The following is a 20,600-nucleotide window of genomic DNA, read 5'->3' on the forward strand; positions in this document are numbered from 1 at the left end:
AGACAAAAAAAAACAAAAAAAAACAGAAAAAACGTGTGTGGTGTTTAAATCGGATTGAGTGAAAAGTTTTCCCAGGCCACCACACATATATCATCAGAAAGCCTGAAATGGCTAAAACGTATTGTTAAACATTCAGCACGAAACTACATCATTTAAATCAGTAATATAACGTCCAATCTTATGTCACTTGATTAGACGTGAACTCGTTTTGTCTGTCAAAATATCCTATATATATATTTGAGGAGGTTGTTGATGGGTGAAGCTATTGAAAGCCTGTGATTTTGTTTTTCTCTCTCATGAGTGTTTTGCATACCCTGAAGGAATTGTTAAAAGTTGCCATTTATTTGGAAAATATGAATGATTATGCAAAAGAATTTTCTTATTTAAGGATAGTGGTCAGGTAAAGTCATTAATTATCACATAGTTGTTTAACTCCTTTTTTTAATATGTAATGATAACTGAAATCACAAACAACCCTGATCAAAAGTTTACATATCATTGAATGTTTGGCCACATTATAAACACCCAGGTTGACAGACGGAGGTTTAAATGGCGATTAAATGGAGGTTTCCACAGCTGTGACTCGTTGTAATTGTAATTAGTGTTTGTGCATAAATAGTCAGTGAGTTTCTCAGCTCATGAGGCGATGCTCTTGGCTGGCTGCATACTGCACCATGGGGGGAGACAAAAGACCTGTTAATGGCGATGGAGGTGGAAAATAAGAGGTTCGGATGACACTAAGCCACAGTCAGGTAGAGCAAGAAAGATTTTACACACTTCTACCAGAAGAATTGTTCGAAAGAAAAACCTATAAACAACTTTGAGAAAAATAATGGCTGCTCTGGAAAAAAGTGCTGTTGTTTCAAGGAGCACAATAAGTAGGTACTTCTACATAAATGACCTGCATGGTCGAGTTGCCAGGAGAAAGCCATTACTGCACCCATGCCACAAAATACCCCACCTTCATTACACCAGACAGCACTCATGGCTTCTGGAGCAGAGTCATATGGAGTGATGAGACCAAAATTGAACTTTAAAGTCACAACCATAAACACCATCCCCACTGTAAAGCATGGTGGTGGAGCTCTGATGTTTTGGGGCTGTGTGAGCTCCAGTGCCACTGTAAGTTGTTAAAAACTGATGGCAAGATGAATGCAGCATGTTATCAGAAAATACTGTCAGACAATTTGCATTCTACAGCATGAAAGCTGCGCATGGGATGCCTTTAGTTCCAAAGGAAAAGCCAAGGTTGACCCTCCAATGGCTGCAGCAGAAAAAGGTGAATGTTCTGGAGGATAGATATGACTGTGATAGCACAGTCTCCTGACCTCAATATCATTACGCAAATTTGGGGAGATCTTAATCGTGCAGTTTGTGCAAGACAACCAAAAGATGTAAGAAACTGGACGCATTTTGCTAAAAAGAATGGACCGCTATAACACCTGAGAGAATTAAGGACCTCATGCCCAGTTATTACAAAGTTATATTTTAAAGACTGCATTCCATCATTGATGCTAAAGGGTTTCTATACACGATATTAATAATTATAAAGGTATGCAAACTTTTGAACAGGGATTATTCCCTTATTTTCTTTTTTGTTATGTTTTGTTTGATTCTGCCATTCTTTTATGCCATCAAACTGTGTTCAGTCTATGTTTCTGTATAAACACGCAGAGACACACACCGTTCACTATGATATGCAGTTATCCAATCAGCCAGCTATCAGCCATTTGGCTGTTTATATAACTGCATGGTTGTACAGGTATTCCTAATAAAGTGGATGGGGGAGTATAATGGTTGCATTAAGGCCTGGCTTTGGTTTATAATTTATACATTCTATTAAATGATAAAAAATGTATAACATTTCCATATAAAATTAGCACTTAGTGTAGAATATACAATAGTGATGAGGGCATCATTTTGCAAATGTAGGACTTAAGTGTATTTTTTTGACTTTTAGGTGTTTATTAAAATTCTAGAAATTGGATCATTTTGGAAATATCACTTTTATTCTTTTTTTGTTGTTGTTTTGTTTGTTTTTAATCTGCTTTTCTAAATGGGTCAGTGTTTCCCAGTATGTTCTGTGGTAAGTGTTAATTATGTTTAATTTACCCATTTGTATCTTGTTTGTTGTTTTGGTTCAGTTTCTTGACGTCTTGTAGAAGTTAGTTCCCTTATTTCAAAGTTTTAGTCAAAAACATTTGACATTTTATCAAATTCCCAATCCATATGTTTATTTTTGTAGCAGTAGTGTAACATTTGTGTGCTTTAGCAACACATTTATCCTGTTTTATTTCACCATTAAAGTTTTTGATGTACATTCCATCTATGTTCACCTCAGGTGAGTGATTAATCATTGAATTGTACACACAGTTACTATAAAAACTCACAAGTCTACAGTGATATCAGCAGAAGATTCCATTTATTAGCACCTGATCAGGTTTGATTTGATATCCATTTCAGTCAGATGCCTTCAGATATGTCTTCAGTATGTTTATTAGATTTCTAACATTTGCTGTATGTGAAAGACTATCAATAGGTTCCAGTGAATGCAGTGCTCCTGGTTGTATAACATACATAATGTATGTGAGTTAGATCAGTCAGGTATAACAGGGCTGTGTTTCATGAAACTGTTTTTTTGTTTGTTTGTTTTTGTTTTATTTTGGTCCCCATACCTGGTAGCAGAAAGTTTCAGCAATCTCAATCACTGTCTCAGACATTCTTAACCAATCCCATCAATCCCTCCTGCATTCACAGACACATTTGACCAGCCTTGCCTGTCTCTACAGACACTCCTGACCAATCCTGCAGATAGTTTTCACTAGTCTCACCTGCTCTCGCAGGACATTCTTGTCCTATCTTGTCCGCTCTCAGAGACACACTTGTGCAGCCCTTCCTGCCCTCTCAGACACTCCCAAACAGTCCCACTCATCACCACAGACACATTTGTCCAGTCCACCTACACTCTCAGTCACTTTTAACCTATCCCATCTATCCACAGAAATTTTTGACCATTTCTGCCCACTCTCACATTTACCCCATGGCTACTGTCACTATTTCCTGTAGTTATTTTTGTTTGTACATTGCCATGTCTTTTCCATGAACATGTCTATAAATAATAGCTTGACCTGAACTAAGTGTTCTTGTATAGCCATCTTTTAATTTCAAGTGATGTTTAGCCATTCATAAAGTTACTTTAGTTCCTGCAGTTGGACTGATTTCTGTGCCGACACAATGAGCATAATGATGTCAGTTAAAGATATTGTGATGATTTATTGTTGTAGAGCTAGAAAAAGAAGCTATCAATGTGATCCACACTAAAGAAATGGTGATATGAATCTGTACTTTTGTGACTTCTAGCTTGGTGCCTTTTTAATGAGAGGTATCTGAACTTGGGAATCTGTACTGAATATTGGCTTTTGGCACAATGAGTGACGTGGACGCATAGAATTTGCTTTGATTATTAAAACTAAACCTGTATAGTCTTTGGGAATTAAAACATGCATGTAAGGTAAGTAGACCACCATTCTCACTTTGTAGCATCATCCTGGCTGATGATGTTGTGGTAGGTAGAGCTTGTAGTGAGTTGTACTCTGTGTGAGCCATCTGCTTCCATTCTGCCCGCCTCAAACTCACGTTTGATGGTGCTGTTGCTCTTTGTCATTCTCTCAGGTACTGGAACTCCACATCTGTGTGTGTGTGCCGAATGCTCATAATCACTCCAGCTTAACTCCTGGTGTTATAAATGCTTAATAAATGTCTGTTGTATTTCATTTAAGGCTTTGAGTTGTACTCCATGGTTCCCTCCATCTGCCCACTGGAGACCCTCCACAATTCACTTTCCCTTAAACAAGTCGATGACTTCCTTGCCTCGATTGCCACCTCCCATGATTCCTTACTGGATTTGTCTGTGTGCTCACCAGGTAAACGAATACAAGATACAACCATACACATACATTTATATATATATTTTTGTTTTGTTACTGATTTGACTGTTTTTTTACATTTTAAAATCTCTTTGTTGTTTGTCAGCTGTTCAAGGAAAGAAAGTTCCTTTAAATACCTACACTCCTGCAAAGGTTTTACCATGTCCTTTCACTCAGACCACCGGCAAGAAGACACCTGAGCGCACTAAATCAGGCATGTGTAATTAATTATAATAATTAATAGGAACAATGGGCCACAAAACTGCTATGGTTACAACTAAGCACCCAACTCTTTCTGATGTCAATTCTTATTTGAATTTCTGTACATAATTTGCAACCATTATTTCTGTCATATATTGCAAGGAGTAAGGATATTTAGTCAGAAACCTGTTGCTAGGCAAGCCAAAATAGGCAAAATAACTCACACACCAGGCCAAATATATGGAAAGAAGCTACTTTACCTCAAAAAGATAAATAAATGCATAATGCAAAACAAATGACGTTCTTGAGTCATAGATTAAGTCAATACACACAAAACACCACACAACAGCATCTGAGCCTTACAAATCCCAGTTACCTGGACTGTAAATACAAAATATTTAGAACTTTAGAAAATATTTAGTATTTACAAGAACAAACTGTACACACTCATGCACACAAAAGCCTAAGGGAACAGGATAATTTCTGAGTCTATGAACAAGCAAAGGGTCACACTCTAGATTTCAATTAAAATCCCAAAATGAGTGAGCACTAGACCGTAAACAACGTTTTGCCTTATGGTGCCTTAACTGCTACCTTCAGTACACTGGACGTAATGAAGAAGCATCTGGACAGGACACATAACACAAAAGCACTGAAAAGGGGTGGGGAATAACAATATATTTGATTTAAAAATATTTGCTCTTGAATCTTAACACTGTATGTTGAAACGAGTGCACTTGTGTATGCTTCTTATTAATGGTATAATTGAAGGGTGCCATTAATTCTAGAGTTGACCTTGTGTATTTTATTCTGCCCAGCCTGTGGAAGCTCTCCTTCCAGAGTGACTCGGTGGAGCAGAGCTGATGCTGTTCAGCATGTTGCCACTGTAGACAGAGCATTACAGCAGCGCTCACCTTTGCGGTGTTCAGAGAGCAACACACAATGTAAGCCCAACACTGCAGAACACACTGCTATTAGCATCCTGGTATCCTCTCCACCAACGTCCTGTAAAGCCCAACTCTACTCGAACTGCCAGGAAAGCCATGAGGACAGTGCGTCCAGTCACACTCAAGCCTGGACAGGATGCTGTCAAGTCTCATCACAGCTCACATGTCCTCACACGAGTGTCACAAACGCACCTCAAGTATCATCCAGTGACGATCACATCCATATCACACCAAAACAAAGCAGCATGGAGGAAACTCCGAGCGGAGCCGTAGCTGCACACAAGTTCACTAAGCAGACTGCTCATGAGGAGCAACATGAAGGCAAAGCGCAGCCATGTTCTCCACCACCAATAACGCAAAACTTATCAGTGGCCGTGCCACAAGACCACAAAGCCATGCTTTCTCAAATCTGACCAAACCTTCCGTTTCACTTGTATTCAGACAACCATTCTAACATTCCATGTTACATTCAACCATTGCTTAATGATTCCTGTCAGAGTTGTACACAGTAGTTCAGCGGTAGTACAATTTGTGCTATTTAGTACGATTTCGAATGTACTCTTATGAAGAATTTATTTCTCATATCATGTATATTTGAATGTAAACCAGATGTATACACTCATTAGATCTGTTTGATTGTAGATTCAACCTGACCATTAAATAAACAGCACTTTTTTGGATATTATTATCGAGATCCAAAGTAAAATGTAATGTAACTGAAAGTTATATTTTTCACATATCTTTGGTTACCAAAAATGTACATTTTATCTTTTTTTTTCTTCTCATTTAGCTGCCTTATAGTTATTGCTGTAAAAGATATTTTTCACCAGTGCATTCCACCCTTACCAAAAATGATTGTATAGATACATATATGTATGTATATTAGGAATAAACCTCAATGGAACCATGTTATATGCTAAATGTACGTTTTGATAATCATTTCTATGTAAATGTATGTGTAATTAAAATTTGGTAACAAATATAGTTTTCATGATGATATAGAAATATAATGATGTTATCAGTATTTTATTTGCTGTTATAGTTTGAAGCTAGTTTTCAAAACATTTAAATCTAATTAAACTGGACCTTTAAAAGGTCTGACAGAAAGAGGTGAGTTTTTATATGATGTGAAAACGAACGTGAGAGTTTTCCTCAGACACTCGGTTCACCAGGAAAAAGAATTTTGATGCAACAAATATATGGATTGGGAAATGCTTACCTATGTGGCTCTTAGTGTCATGTTTAACAGCTCAGGCAGAAAATCTTTCCATGTATTTGCTGATAATGCTGGTTAAGGTCTCTGAGGCGGAGAAATGTGTAACATGTGATTTTAATTGCTTTGGGTCATGTGAGTTAAATCACTCCACACTGAGAAAGGAATCATTGGAGCTTAATTTTGTTTAAAATTAAAAATCTGACCTGTTAATCTTTAGCATTAATATATGATCTTCAACTGAGTAAATTATTTATTTTTAAGTAAAATTCTGAGACGAAAGTTTGTCAAGTTTCATTCAGCATCGGTTTATCAGAATCAGAATTATTGGCTGCTGATGGGACACTAGTGAGATTTTATCACTACTTAAAGAGAGTAATGCAGCAGCACTTTAATCCTTGAGTCTTTTTAAACGCATCAATACACTCTCACTCATACAGATGAGTTCTGTGTTTATCTTTAATGCTAATACTTTAGTCAGTGTAATTTTGTTTGTCAAAGCTCGCTAACTATCTGAACCCAAACGAATTCTTAATTGGATTTCATTCATATGGTGTTAAACATTTTGTAAATGGTGATTTAGGAGACGATGGTCTTAATTTTTTTATTTTTGGAACTAACAGCAGAATCTGACCATTAAACATTGTAGATTGTTCCCTGACTATAACGTCAGAGAGGCAATTTCTCCTTGGAAATAGTTCCAAAATTGCAAAGTAAATCAAATATTTCAATATAAACCTGTTTCAGGATGGTTTGTCTTTAAGGAGTCCTCTTGAGTCAGTTTTAATATATTGTTCTTAATATGTTCTATGCACATATTAAAGTGTAATGTGTGACCTTTATGAACTAATTTCACCCTATTAACATAAACGCTTGGACCATTTACTGCACATGGCTTATTTTTTCTTCTCTCTGCGACTGCAGCTGTGCGACACTGTAACATAATCACTTTCCATTCGCTAATAACACGTTTGCTGCTAATGATTACAGCTCTTATGTCAGTGTTCACTTCCTGCTTTTGTGTAGCTTTGGTTTCTTAGCTGCAGATGTCACTATGTCTATGTTCAGCACTTTAAATCCTTGTTTACATTGAATCTATCTCTGGTTACAGAGCATCAAATGCAAGTGTGTGTGCTGGGCTGCAGAACAGCATTAAATTAATTATATTATGTAAAAATATATTCTATATTATGACTTTACCTTCTGGTACGTTTAAAGTGTTTTCTTTTGACCGCTTTACCCACATCCATGATCTCATCTGACAACTGCTGTATAATTTTCTTTCTACTTCTTAGTAACACGGGTGAATAGTATATTACACCATACAATGGTGTGACACCTGGGCTTGTTGTTTCCTGCTGCTGTAATGTGTATGTCTGCTAGGACAAAAAAAACAACATTGATGTAGCTGCTACGGAAGGTATAAGTGAGTTTATTTTACATTTTTATTTTGTATTGAATGAAGATTTTATTGGCAATTGGTTATTTAAATAATGTGATCATCCTCAGTCTAATCTAGTGGATTTGGGCACAAAAACGAGTAATGCGCTTTTGGATGTAACTCAGGTTTAAACTTTTAAACCATATATTTACACAGTGTTATTGTACCGGGGACAGAATATTTAGTTTTTTCATGTTCCAGAAAAAATACTGAAAAGACAATTTGGTGCTATTTATCTTTCACTTTAGTATTTGGCACAATAAATAATAAATATAATAAATTAAAGTTAGTTCCTAAAATCACTTACATTAGATTGTACTATTAACATATTTCAACTGAATTAGGAGAAGTTACTTTTGCAAACAGTAGGATACAGAGTATAAATGTAATAAATTCTATATCAGATAAAACAATTTAATCATTTATGTGATCAATGCATTTTTTTAAGAATCCAAAGTCCAAAGTTGCATCTGTTCATGCAGTCTCCCTCAATTGCTATATGAGAACTAACTTCTGGGATATATATATATATATAAACAAAAAAACAAATAAATAAAATAAGGGATGAATTATCAGTGTCGTGCATTAACAAAGTAAATTTAATTGTTGGCAGATTGCTTTGGTGTTAGTGGAACACACACTCCAGACTGTGAAGTAATACAAAAAAAACCAATAATACACCATAGTGGGGTATCTTCTGCATTGTGCTGCATCACACCCCTAATGTGGTACACCCCTAATAAGGATGTGGTAGCCTAGTGGTTAAGGCGTTGGGCTACCAATCGGAAGGTTATGAGTTCGATTCCTACGTCCACCAAGCTGCCACTGCTGGGTCCCCGAGCAAGGCCCTTAACCCTCAATTGCTCAGTTATTTAAAAAAAAAATAGATAAAATGTAAGTCGCACTGGATAAGGGCGTCTGCTAAATGCTGTAAATGTAATGTGTGTTATTTTGGTACAACAGCTCAATCTATTACATGTTATAGAATTGCTCTATGTAAATAATAACAAGATGCTAGATGTAGATGATGAATTTAAACCCTGTACTGTTTTTTTCTTTTCTTTTCACTTTATAGCCTGTCAAAGGTGGTTTCTAACTTATGCTGACATCACTTCCTTGTGTGAAGAGAAACCTCAGTAGAAAGAATTGGGAGGATTTTGACTCTTTTGGCCTTCCATAAGCCCGATACTACACTGACAAGCCGAGGCGTGTGCAGACGGAGCTGGCTTAGCCGAACAGGTCTGTTATGTGTTTTCATTCTTTCACGCTCTGAAATACGATCTTTTGAATCCTGTACGAGTCTCTTTACAGCTCAGGACGCGATTATAATCTCTATTAAGAGTCGTTATGGTGGTGTTAGGGATGTTTCTTAGCCATAGATAACGGCTACAGAGGAGGCAGTTAGCTATCGAGCTAAACACAAGAGATGCTCCTGCTTTGGTTCAGGTTATTTCCCTGGAGTAAAAACCCTGAAGGCAATAATATTAATAATAATAAAAAACAAAAACAAAAAAAACGATGTTTATTTTTTTAAAAGTATAACCTTTATTTCTAAGCTGTTTTAGTAGCAGTTGTCAGAAGCTAGTTAGCTGCTTCATCACAACGGAGTTAGCATTTAGCTTAAGGCCTCAACCGACAACAGTTAGATTTAAATCCTCGTTTTTTTATCCAGAGCTTATTATAAATTGATCTGTTAGACACGAGATTGACGATATTTGGTTATAGCAATGCTCTGACACAGCCTGGTGAGGATGATGATGATGTGGAGGAGGAGGATGAGGAAGATGATGATGAGGATGATGATGACAGTTGTTTTAGGCTTGGTGCAAAAACGCAAAGAAAATTTTCCCCTCACCACGGATTCATATTGATTTTTCTCACATTTCAGTCTGTACTCATGAGCCAGATTGAACACAGCCTCGTGTTTATAGTAAATGACTCCCAACCATTTTGTGTCCACAGTGGTGTAGTGCTGTAAAATCAGATTACCTCCAGTGATGGTGACTGATTTTATTTATTTTAAAAAAAAAACAAAATCAGATGCCTCAGAAAAACATTCTTCATGCCAGTGTTAGTGTTGACCATGTTGGCAGAACAACACGCCTGACCATATGCCCATGTTGTTCAAGGCAGACTGGCACTCTTCTGGGATTCATCTCTGGGTTATGACTCAGGGACAGATCATGTGGTTGTGCTTACATGTTATTTAGTGGACTGACTTGTTTTTGTGAAGATACAGGAGTAATTATGGAGTAGGAATGGTACTTTATATTGATATCAGGGATGACCCTGATAAACAACACAAATGGTGTTTAATATGCTAACGTAATGCGTTATCGTGATCGTGATGTCTCCTATGTGTTACCAAAGTTCTCAACTGTTGAGAGTCTTGGACAGTTTAAGAACATCACTAAAGATGCCAGACTTTTCAGGTCAGGGTTGGGATCCTGTGATTATTGAAATGGGAAAGAAGTGCCTTTGATGCATCCTGAATATGGATTGATTTAAAAAAAAATATATATATATTTTTTTTTGTTGAATGTTTGCATTCTCTTCTCTTTCAATGTCCTCTCGCTCTTCTAGCCAGGCCATGTCTTTAAAGATGGAGCTGGATGTCAGTGGAGTTTCCCGGGCCCCTGTGTCCGTTTTACCCGCTGCTGAGGTCAAAGCCACGCTAAAGCCTGAGGTAGAGAAACCGCGCTGCTCCAGCACGCCCTGCTCACCCATCAAAAGTACTGTCTCAGGATACCAGATCCTCCACATGAACTCTAACTACCTGGTGGGCTTCACCACTGGTGAGGAGCTTCTCAAACTGGCCCACAAGTGGTCCGGGCCAGAGAAGAGTGGCACAGAGCCTTTGCCTGGTGCCATCCAGAAGCCCATGGATTTAGGGATGCACCGTGCTTCACGTGTTTACAAAACCAAAAGCCGTTACTACCAACCTTACGACATCCCTTCCATTAACGGGCGACGCAGAAGACGAATGCCCAGCTCAGGCGATGCCTGCTTCCGATCTTCAGCAGCAGGGGAGAGCAGTAAGGCCCTGCATGGCCCGTTGCCCCTCTGCTTGCTCAAGGCCAAGCGTGCGCACTCTAAATCTCTGGACTACCTCAACTTGGACAAGATGAGTCTCAGCGAGCCGGCCGACACCGACGTGCTGCAGTACCAGCTCCAGCACCTGACACTGCGCGCCGAGCGCATCTTCACCAGGAACAAAACATGAACGGATGAAAATGGGCCAGTCGCACCCACAGCCAGGCCTCACACACCCCAAGAACTGGCTGCTGTCTTTGGGCCTTGCGTTTCTCCAGTCAGATCATAGGCAGATCCTGTAGTAAAGGCAACTGTAGGCCACTAATCTCATTATTTTAAGAACTGTTTGTTAACCAGAAGGTTCAGCGAGGTTCAGCTAACAAACTTTAACCTGTGAACAAAGTGAAGTTGTTTTAATAATGTGTGTGTATGTGTGTGTGTGTGTGAGTAAGACAGAGAGAAGTGTTGGGATAAGTTTGTTCTGGATTAGCAATAAACTATATGCTTAACAGTTGCTACTACTGTTTGTGTGTGTGTGTGTGTGTGTGTGTGTGTGTGTGTGTGTGTGTGTGTGTGTGTGTGTGTGTGTGTGTGTGTGTACACCTGTGCTGAGGTGAAAATGCCTCTTTTGCAGAAAATGTACCTATAACCTGCACTAGATCATACTGTTAGCCATTTGGATTTCATTTTTTTCTGGTTTAGCATAGGTCACTGTGGTGTTCTCCTGACGTTAACCTTTTAGCATTAGCATCTTCACACTCGTATATGTGTCAGTAGGTGATCTTGGCACTCATTTACCTGCCATTTAGGTGAAACTCGATGTTAAAAATTAAATAAATAAAACACAGACTGTTAAACAAGTTATTTAAGACGGTCAGATAAAGCTTGCATTCACTCGCGCTGAGATTAGTGCCTCACATACACACTATTAATCCCCTTTAGTTTCTCCAGCTGTCATTTTATCTCTATCTTTACACCGAGTAATCCTGCACGGTTATTTACTCCATACATGAAGGATATTTGTGAACAGTGGTAATATTTATTTTGACTGGTTCACATGGATTCATTATATTTTTCTTATGCTGGTGCACAGCATTGCTACTAAAACAAACCAAAGGATGAACTTTGGCTGTCCTGGGAAAAACTTGATTGAGAATGCAATTTTTTTGTGTGTGTGCAACAACACCTGACAATCATATTTCTACCCAACAATCCAGACAGTTCAAACCCCTTACTCTTAGTTTTGGTGCACATCAGACATTGTATTTCTTATGTCACACTCGTCTCGTGTCTCATCCTCTTAAAATATTTCCTGACTTGATTACTGTTAGTCACATTATAAACACTACCACAGTTAATAGTGTGAATCTGATGCACTGGTTTGAGGCATATAATGTATTTTTTTAGGACCATCTGGGTCTATGGTTTGATCAAACAATAATGTATACTGTATGTTTAAAAAAAAAAAAAAAAAAGAATCCCCCAAAACTACACTGATAATATTTGAGTGGCTTACGCTATGACTGTTTTTATTTTATTTATTTATTATTATTTTTTTAATTGTCATACTAATTTGATTCACTTTTCCTTGAAGCGGTGTATGGTGTAATAGTGTAAATCTACAATCATGTAGGGGCAGGAGAGAGGGGTGTTTAGTGGACGATTTGTCCCATCGTGCCCCACCCTTTATTTCTTCCCATTTCTTCCAAATAACTTTGACTCCTACTGAGTGTTCTCTTTCTAGATTTTTTCCTTCACTTCCTCGATGAGTTCCATGCTTCGGACTGAAACCGTGCACTTGTTCTCCTTTTCCCCTCAATTTTTGTCTACTTTTGTGTATTAATAATATGTTGTATAAATATTCTCAGCACCTTAGATTCACAAATATTGGTGATGTATTGGTCATGTTTTCTTCTGTCTTCTTCTGATGAACTGCATAACATCTTGTTTACATATTGCTTTATAATAAGACTGTAACGCTGTTATCAGTTTGTGCTTCTTCTTTTTTCTTTCTTCACCCTCCCCTCCTTTTAATCTATTTATTTTTATTTTTTTTAAAGATTAAGGGTTTGGATCAGAGTGTGACATGAATGTAACGGATATCGTGTGCTGTTGTGTTATGTATCTCATGTATATGGAAGCTAGAAATGGTTTCTGTGACTCAGGACTGAGTCTTTATTTATCAGTACACTGGGACAACAAACTACTCCTAATTGTTAGCTCATGTAAAACTTTATATATAAAGAAACCCTGAGAGAAAAGGAGTACTTTAATATGTGACTATTACTATTAACATATTAATAGTGTAGGCTTCATATTGTTTTTTTTTTCTTTTCTTCTTTTCTTTTTCTTTTTCTTTTACTAAGGCTCTATCGCCTCAATGCAACGTTCCTGGACTCTGAAGGTACCGTCACCTTGTTTGTGATCGAACGCATTTTTCCCATTCTTGCAACACCATCCCTTCTTAGCCTGCTGGACTGTTTTGCTCCGTGTGCGTGAATGCGATGTGTCAGGACACAGTGACGCTAATGAACTAAACTCAGCCTCACAGATTCACTGCTTCTCTGTGAGGTGTACAGACACAAAGAGCCATGCTAGGTCCCAGTGCCTTGAGCTCTAGTGAACATACGACACGCTTTTATTCGTGTCGGCCTTTTCTGCCGAGTAACACTTCTCTAGCTAGTATGTTTACATGGTTAGGGTGAACTATGTTAATCTGTAATCCTGTAGGCTGACTGCGTTTCCGTTTCCTTGTCCTGCTGAGTGTTTGTGTGACCTGCAATGCTTTCATCTGTATTAAGTTTAACCTTACACTTACCATGATTAAAACACTACGCTGCACTTTTTGTGTGTTTCTTTCCCTTTAAGGATGGATGGAGGCCAGCACAGAAATAGACTAATTAAAGGAATAAAACTCTACACTACCTGCTGTTAGAAAAAGATGGAATAACACGGTGGTGTTATGGGCCGTGACCCGAAACAGCACTAATGTCAGAGATACAGTAACAAACTGCTAGTAATTAATTGTACTGTTTGATTTAAATCAGTTTTATAAGAGTTATAGTGTAAAACGCATTGACCAGCTGTTCCAGCACCAGTCTTTTTCTTTCTTTCTATTTTCTTTCACTTTTAAAGTTAAACAAATAAAAAATAAAAATCACATAAGTGACAAACTGCAAAAATCAAAGTCACATAGCTTCACCATATCACTCATTAGAACTGTTTTGTTGTTAAAATGCCTATGAATCCCAATATAAATCTATTGTATATGTATGTGTTAAAAAGAAGGAAAAAAAAACAGATTCTAGAGAGCTTATATTCTAGATAGGTTTTTATAACTGATGTTGTATAACTGCATTATATTTACATTACGAGCTCCTGGATGCTGTTTGATTCCCATTTAATTCTCTGCACTGTGTGTGCATTTTGAACGTTTTCCCTCTGCTTAGTGTTACTCTGGTTTCCTCCCTTAATCCAAATATCTGAGATGTGAACTGTTTGCTGTCTCTAAATTGTTTGTAGTGTGTAAATAGATGAATGCGCTTATGTATTAATAAATAAGTCAATTGAACTTGTAAGGGTGCAGTACAGGTACCAGGTACTCAGCAACAATCTACCATTAACAACCTATTATACAAAGGTATATAATATTCATAACAATAATAATAATCATCATTTCTAGCTTTATTATCATACTGTTGTCGGAAAGCTTTTCATTTTAAAAGCTTTGACACATTTTGATTGTAAATCATTTTTGACAAGTTTATCGTCCGGTGAAGTTCGTCCCCTGTGATCCAGTGGCACGTTCCTGTATTCTCACCGCTGTAACCCGGTCAGAGATCTGACCGATGAGGTGGTAACTTTCACAGCGTTACCCAAATACAACTAAAATGGGATGGTCGTGTCCGGAAGAGCACCCTGAGTAAAACCTGTGCCATAATCAAATACATGCACTGGATAATCTGATCTGATCTGAGCTCATAAGTTAAATATAATGCAGTTATACATCATCATAAAAACTAAAAACTTCTGTGTTGTCAGTATTATCATTGAACTGATGAAAAATAAACAAATTCAATCTTATTAGATTAAATACCTCTTATAAGATGTAGTCTGTACTGTATTTACTCAGTTATTTACACTGGCAAAAGTTTTTTCTAGATGGTTAAAAGAAATTCAAAAGAGCATTTACTGTGAATCTGCTGTGGAAAAATTCTGTTATAAGCTTTTAAATAGGAAAATTTTGTGCTCATGATGTGGCTTCCCTGCAATGCATTGATTGGCCACAGGAGGGCAGTATCATCAGTATCATTACCTGATAGAATCAGAGTATTGAGCTTTGATGAAGGAGTGCAATCATGTGATCCAAACAATTTGATAAATGATTTGTTAAAGGTTCTTGAATTTCACAACACTCATATAACATAAGCTGTGTGTGTTTTAGTGACAGCACTCGAGCAAACCTACAAAGATTTGAAGCAAATAAGTAATGCATTACAATGGCAGTGTAAGTGAAAGATTAAATAATTGAGCCTCTTGAAAAGATCACATGCTTTTAGAGGAAGGTTAATAGTTGAGTTAAGGCTATGTTCTGTCTTGTTTAATGTTCAGTTGGAATTGCTTCAGAAAGGAAAAAACCATGAATAACTGGAGTCTGACTACGCATTAAACTTCCCCAATACTTGATAGGAAGTGTAGTCATGTCTTGCAATTGTGTGTGTGTGTGTGTGTGTGTGTGTGTGTGTGTGTGTGTGTGTGTGTGTGTGTGTGTGTGTATGTATGTATGTATAGTTTGATAGAGGGATAATATTTTTTGAGCTTTGGGTCAATGGCTCAGGCTTCACTTCACACGGTGCTATAGTGCAACAATGTGTAAGCAGCAGGGAATACATGTGAGTCCAAAAGCACAGGAGAAAATGGGCATCAAGCCTATGCTTCATATTGAAACCGCAATATTTAATTCCGTCGCTGTATAATTTATGAGTCAGTGCAAACAATTTGTGCAAGCAAATGATTTAAAGTTCATGAGCAGGATCTTGCACTTCAACACTTCATAGCCTGAGAGAAAATAAATAATCCTGAGCGTTTCATCCGGGTTTTTATTGAACTTGTTATTTTCACCTAATCATTTATGAAGTTCCTTGATCCTGTTTCTGGATTGTGAGTGGTCTCTTGCAAAGATGGAAGTAAAGTGTGTCTGCCCTTAGACATCGTCAGCCATGTGATAATGCTACAGTAAAATGTAAATGGATCCTCACAGGGTTGGTCTCATCTCAGTGAATGTCCAAAGTCTTTATGACATGGAACACAACTGAAGCTGGTACAATCTCTGCATGCTTTAACAGGTAGCCAGGATGGAGATGATAAAATTGGGGTTATATGATCATATTTCCTTGCCCTGGTAAGAACTCTGGCAGCTGCATTTTGGACTAACTTTAGTCTATTTATTAAAGATGCAGGACAAACACCTAGTAATGCATTACAATAGTCCAGTCTGGAGGTCATGAATGCATGAACTAGCTTCTCCGCATGAGATACAGATAGGATGTTTCTTAGCTTGGCAATAAAGAAAGCTTGGTGGAAGAAGGCTGTTTTTGTAGTATATCTAATATAACAGCCAAGTCTTTCACTGTTGAGCTAGAAGTTACAGAACATCCCTCTAAATGGAGGTTAAATTGTGAGAGCTTCTGTTTACTGGTTTCTGAGCCATATTTCTGTCTTATCAGTATTTAACTATAGAAAATTACAGGTCATCTAGTCTTTTGATGTCTAGTCATAATGATGGAAGCTAATCTCATGGCTTCTAAAGATGTTTCCCAAGGTAAGCATGTATATTGAGAAAAGAAGAGGTCCTAGAACTGATCCTTGAGGGGCAACATAACTGACAATAAACTGGAGGATTCTCCATTTATATCTACAAAATGGTATTGATCAGATATGTAGGATCCAATCCTACTTAAAGCCTGTCCCTGAATACCTGTATAATTTTGTAAGGGATCTAGGAGAATGTTGTCATCTATAGTGTCGTTTGCAGCACTAAGATCAAGTAGAACTAATAATGACATGCCGTCTTGGTCTGAAGCTAAGAACAAGTCATTTGTAACTTTAACAAGTGCAGTTTCTGTGCTATGATGGGGCCTGAAACCTGACTGAAACTCTTCAAAGATATTGTTCTCCTGCACGAAGATTATTTGTGATTATTATGTGATTTTTTTTAGAGTCATGATACATAACTGGAATTAAGTCCATTTTATTTGTATGTTTACTGAAGGGGTCAATACTAATGCAAGGCAGCGTACATGCCTACAGTAAATAGTTTCTAAAATCTTACTCGGACCTGTATTTTTTGTTCATGCATACTTTCTACTTCATAATTTTTTTGGAGCAGGGACAACAAAAATAGGATGCAGGTTGGGAATCATTGATTTAAGAAACTGGACATGTGCGATAAACGTCACCCACCTGAGTTTTAATGAGTAAATAATACACTGTATAATCAGTCACTGTCTACTTACAGAACAACTGCTCTATTCAGTTAAATACTAGGGCCATGTGGAAAACACCTTCAAATGACGTGTAAGGAAAAATACTAGACTAGACATTTATTTGGCAAAAATAACACAGAAAATGAAATAGACAAGAAAACCACAGCCACACCAAAAACACATACGTGTAAATTTCAGCTCATTTTCAAATTAATCATTCTTATCTCAGAAAGAAAAGCCTAGTGTTGGAGTGTTTTTTAATTCACAGGACAAAGCAGTGCAAATATCCGTCCTGCCAATTTCACTTCTCTCAAAAAGGGTAGAGAAAGTTTGCGTAACCTTAAAAACAACCGCAATCAATCCACTTCCTCGTGTGACCTGTATATACTGTATGTATATAAAGTGCAGAGCAGAGAACTGAGAACACACAGACAATTGTTCAGAGTGATTAGGACACAGACTGCAGCACAATGAAGGCTCTGGTGTTTCTTCTGCTTGTGGCGGCTGTCAGTGCTAAACGCTATGATCGGTGTGAGCTAGCAAGAGCCATGAAAGCAAATGGCATGGCCGGGTATCATGGCATCAGTCTGGCTAACTGTGAGTACAGTGATATTTTAATCATACAATACAGGACATTGTTTTATTGGACACAGGAAGATATTTTGTTTATGCTTCTGTAAAGCTGCTTTGAGACAATGTCAGTTGTTAAAAATGCTATACAAATAAATTGAACTGAACTTAAATGGAATTGAACGAGATGCTAGACAATAAAGTGTGCATTAATACTGAAAAGCATTGCTGTCTGTGTTCATAATGTGTCCATGGAGGTTTCCTCTTACCTCCTAAAACATGCCAGTAAGTTGACTAGGTAAGCTAATCTGCCCCTAGGTGTGAATGTGTGTGCATAGTGCCAGGCGATGGACTGGTGTTCCATCCAGGATGCATTCCTCCCTCCCTCAGTCTGATGCTGAAAAACCCAGAGGAAGAAAAGAAGAAACCAGAACCTCACATTTCCTCTTTGGAAAATCTCAGATTTTTTTTTTTTTTTACAGTGGTTGCATTCATTTAAATATTATGTAACTCTTTTTAGGGGTTTGCTTGGCCAAACATGAGTCTGGTTACAACACCCAAGCCATCAACCACAACACTGATGGATCAACCGACTACGGAATTTTCCAGATAAACAACCGCTGGTGGTGTTCCAACGGGAAATTCAAAAGTGCTAATGGGTGTAAAATCTCCTGCAGTCGTAAGATCCTTTTCATAGATCTATCCTTCAAATCAGATTTTGTAACAAGAAGATTCTGACAAGCCTGTAGTTTTTCTGGGCTAAAAGCATTAATGCTGTACAAAGGCTCATGTAGTTGTCCTAACACTTGCTTTCTCAAACAGAGCTTCTTACTGATAACATCTCACAAGCCGCTACGTGTGCCAAGACCATAGTGAGACAGCAGGGCATTACCGCATGGTAAGACTGCCTTGTTAATTTAATGAATGTATAGAAGACCTTTACTAGCAATTAAGCTGAGATAAAAGAAGAATCAGAAATATTTTAAAAGTATTTTTAGTATTTGGTGCATCTACTTTTTTCACGTCCACTCGAGCTAACAGACTTCACAAGTTTGTGTAAAACCTGATGATAGCTTCAGCTTCATCTGAACATGCTCTTTATTTCTAAAATAATAATAATAATAATAATAAAAATAATAATAATAATAATAATAATAAACAACAACATCCAGATTTTCTTTATGTTCTCTGTCTTTAGGACCCAGCTAAATGTATATGATTTGTAATGTATTGATCTTACTTTTCGCAGGGTGGCATGGCGTAACTACTGCAGGGGTCGTGACTTAAGCTCTTATGTTGCAGGCTGTGGAGTTTAAGCAAAATCATGTAATGACAAATTCATCACTTTAATGATTAATACAAGCAAAACAAATCAGTAGTAATGGTGATATCTAATAGTGCATTAACAACCCAAATCAACTAGTAGCTCATAGACACTCTAATTACTCAGAAGTTCATGTAAACCCTTTAGCAACATCAACAAAACACAAATAAAGCATCTTACATACAGCAGCATGTCTTTTTATTTGTTTGTTTTCTCTGCTTGTCTATTTACAACATTTATTTCATTAAAAATCATTTATACACTATTACATGGAATAAAGCTGAAATAAAATGACATACAAAAACCTGTGAAAGAAAAAAATCTACAATATAGCAAAATTGTATGAAAATTCACAATAAAAATATAAGATGAGCACTGAAGCCTCTTCTGCAACAACTAAAGTGAACAAAGTGTACTAAAGTGCTGCTCGATTGCACAGAGATACAGCCAGAGGGACAGACCAGGGTTTGAGAGGATACATCCTATACTATTAGTTATAACAGAATTTAAAAGCAAGGCAAGGATGACTAATGTGCAACAAATTATTCACCCTACTGCATCATTTAATATTATGCATTCATTATGAAACTAGTCTACTTCACTCTTAGGCCAACAGTTTGTTTTCCCCCTTTGCTGTTGTAATAACCTTCAGTCTTCTGGGAAGGCTTTCAAACTAGAGTTTGTTATGTGTCTGTGGGGATTTGCGCATTCAGCCACAAGAGCATTAGTGAGGTCAGGCACTGATGTTGTGTGAGGAGGCCTGAGGGGCAGATGGCAGATGATTCATCCCAAACGTGTTCAATGTGGGGTTGAGTTCAGGGATCTGTGCAGGACACTCGGGTTCTTCCTCTCTGGGTTTATTTAGCCTTGTCTTCAGGTTTGGACCTCGTAGTGCCAGTAAAGGGAAGCTACATTATACAAATACATTCTACACCATTGACAGTTTATGGAAGGTCTGTGTGTGTGTGTGTGTGTGTGTGTGTGTGTGTGTGTGTGTGTGTGTGTGTGTGTGTGTGTGTGTGTGTGTGTGTGTGTGTGTGTGTGTGTGTGTGTGTGTGTGTGTGTGTGTGTGTGTGTGTGTGTGTGATAGTCAGGTGTCCACAAACCTATGGCCATATAGTATCTGTGTAAAGAATATAGCAGATACCAAGTTTATAAATAAGCTAAAAAACACATTACAAAAGACCTTTTTTTTTAAAACGTCATGTAACCTTTGTTAGAAAACTTGTTTGTACTCCATCAAGTGGCGACTCCATCTTAGACGCAGCAAAAACATAAGAAAAAAGATACTGACTATTGAAATAAGTTTATTAAGTGTATAATTTGTACAAGAGTGAGGCCAATCAGAAGCTCGCATTTAGCCACACACATATTTGAAAAAGCAAAAAATGGCAAACAGCTTCAGAGAAAAATATCTTTCTCCAAAAATTAAAAAAAAAAATTCATAATAAAATTTATGA

At 37.5% G+C, this 20,600-nt stretch overlaps 3 protein-coding genes across 11 annotated transcripts in view; all 3 read left to right on the forward strand.

Annotated features, from left to right (window-relative positions):
* The window catches only part of ppip5k2 (diphosphoinositol pentakisphosphate kinase 2), a 32,472-nt gene extending 26,477 nt beyond the window's left edge, over positions 1–5,995 (forward strand). For 8 of the 9 annotated variants that reach the window (XM_047804571.1, XM_027141017.2, XM_027141018.2 and 5 more), the window contains 3 exons: positions 3,780–3,923; positions 4,033–4,140; positions 4,946–5,995. In XM_047804571.1, the coding sequence (XP_047660527.1) occupies positions 3,780–3,923; positions 4,033–4,140; positions 4,946–5,487 (794 nt within the window). In that variant the 3' untranslated portion in view covers positions 5,488–5,995. Of the gene's footprint in view, positions 1–2,065; positions 2,087–3,779; positions 3,924–4,032; positions 4,141–4,945 lie in introns of all 9 variants that reach the window. The other variant, XM_047804570.1, reaches the window with a different exon arrangement.
* Positions 5,996–8,810: 2,815 nt separating this feature from the next.
* Positions 8,811–13,602, forward strand: macir (macrophage immunometabolism regulator). The gene is made up of 2 exons (XM_027141153.2): positions 8,811–8,967; positions 10,312–13,602. Exon 2 carries the CDS (start codon positions 10,319–10,321, stop codon positions 10,949–10,951), a length of 633 nt encoding a protein of 210 aa, XP_026996954.1. The 5' UTR covers positions 8,811–8,967; positions 10,312–10,318; the 3' UTR covers positions 10,952–13,602.
* A 4,047-nt stretch (positions 13,603–17,649) lies between these two features.
* LOC113639337 (lysozyme C) lies at positions 17,650–19,325 on the forward strand. Its single transcript, XM_027141155.2, has 4 exons — positions 17,650–17,843; positions 18,337–18,495; positions 18,639–18,714; positions 19,066–19,325. The coding sequence occupies exons 1-4, from the start codon at positions 17,717–17,719 to the stop codon at positions 19,130–19,132; spliced, it is 429 nt and encodes a 142-aa protein (XP_026996956.1). The 5' UTR covers positions 17,650–17,716; the 3' UTR covers positions 19,133–19,325.
* Positions 19,326–20,600: the final 1,275 nt, after the last annotated feature.

The sequence above is a fragment of the Tachysurus fulvidraco genome, chromosome 20, assembly GCF_022655615.1.
Source record: "Tachysurus fulvidraco isolate hzauxx_2018 chromosome 20, HZAU_PFXX_2.0, whole genome shotgun sequence".
In the NCBI taxonomy this organism is placed as follows: Eukaryota; Metazoa; Chordata; class Actinopteri; order Siluriformes; family Bagridae; genus Tachysurus; species Tachysurus fulvidraco.

Bases quoted from the DNA above. Each gene is read 5' to 3' on its own strand.
- macir (XM_027141153.2), top strand. From the start codon at position 10,319: ATGTCTTTAAAGATGGAGCTGGATGTCAGTGGAGTTTCCCGGGCCCCT.
- LOC113639337 (XM_027141155.2), top strand. From the start codon at position 17,717: ATGAAGGCTCTGGTGTTTCTTCTGCTTGTGGCGGCTGTCAGTGCTAAA. The intron at 17,844-18,336 runs GTGAGTACAGTG...AACTCTTTTTAG, and splicing joins TGGCATCAGTCTGGCTAACT to GGGTTTGCTTGGCCAAACAT. The intron at 18,496-18,638 runs GTAAGATCCTTT...TTTCTCAAACAG, and splicing joins GTGTAAAATCTCCTGCAGTC to AGCTTCTTACTGATAACATC.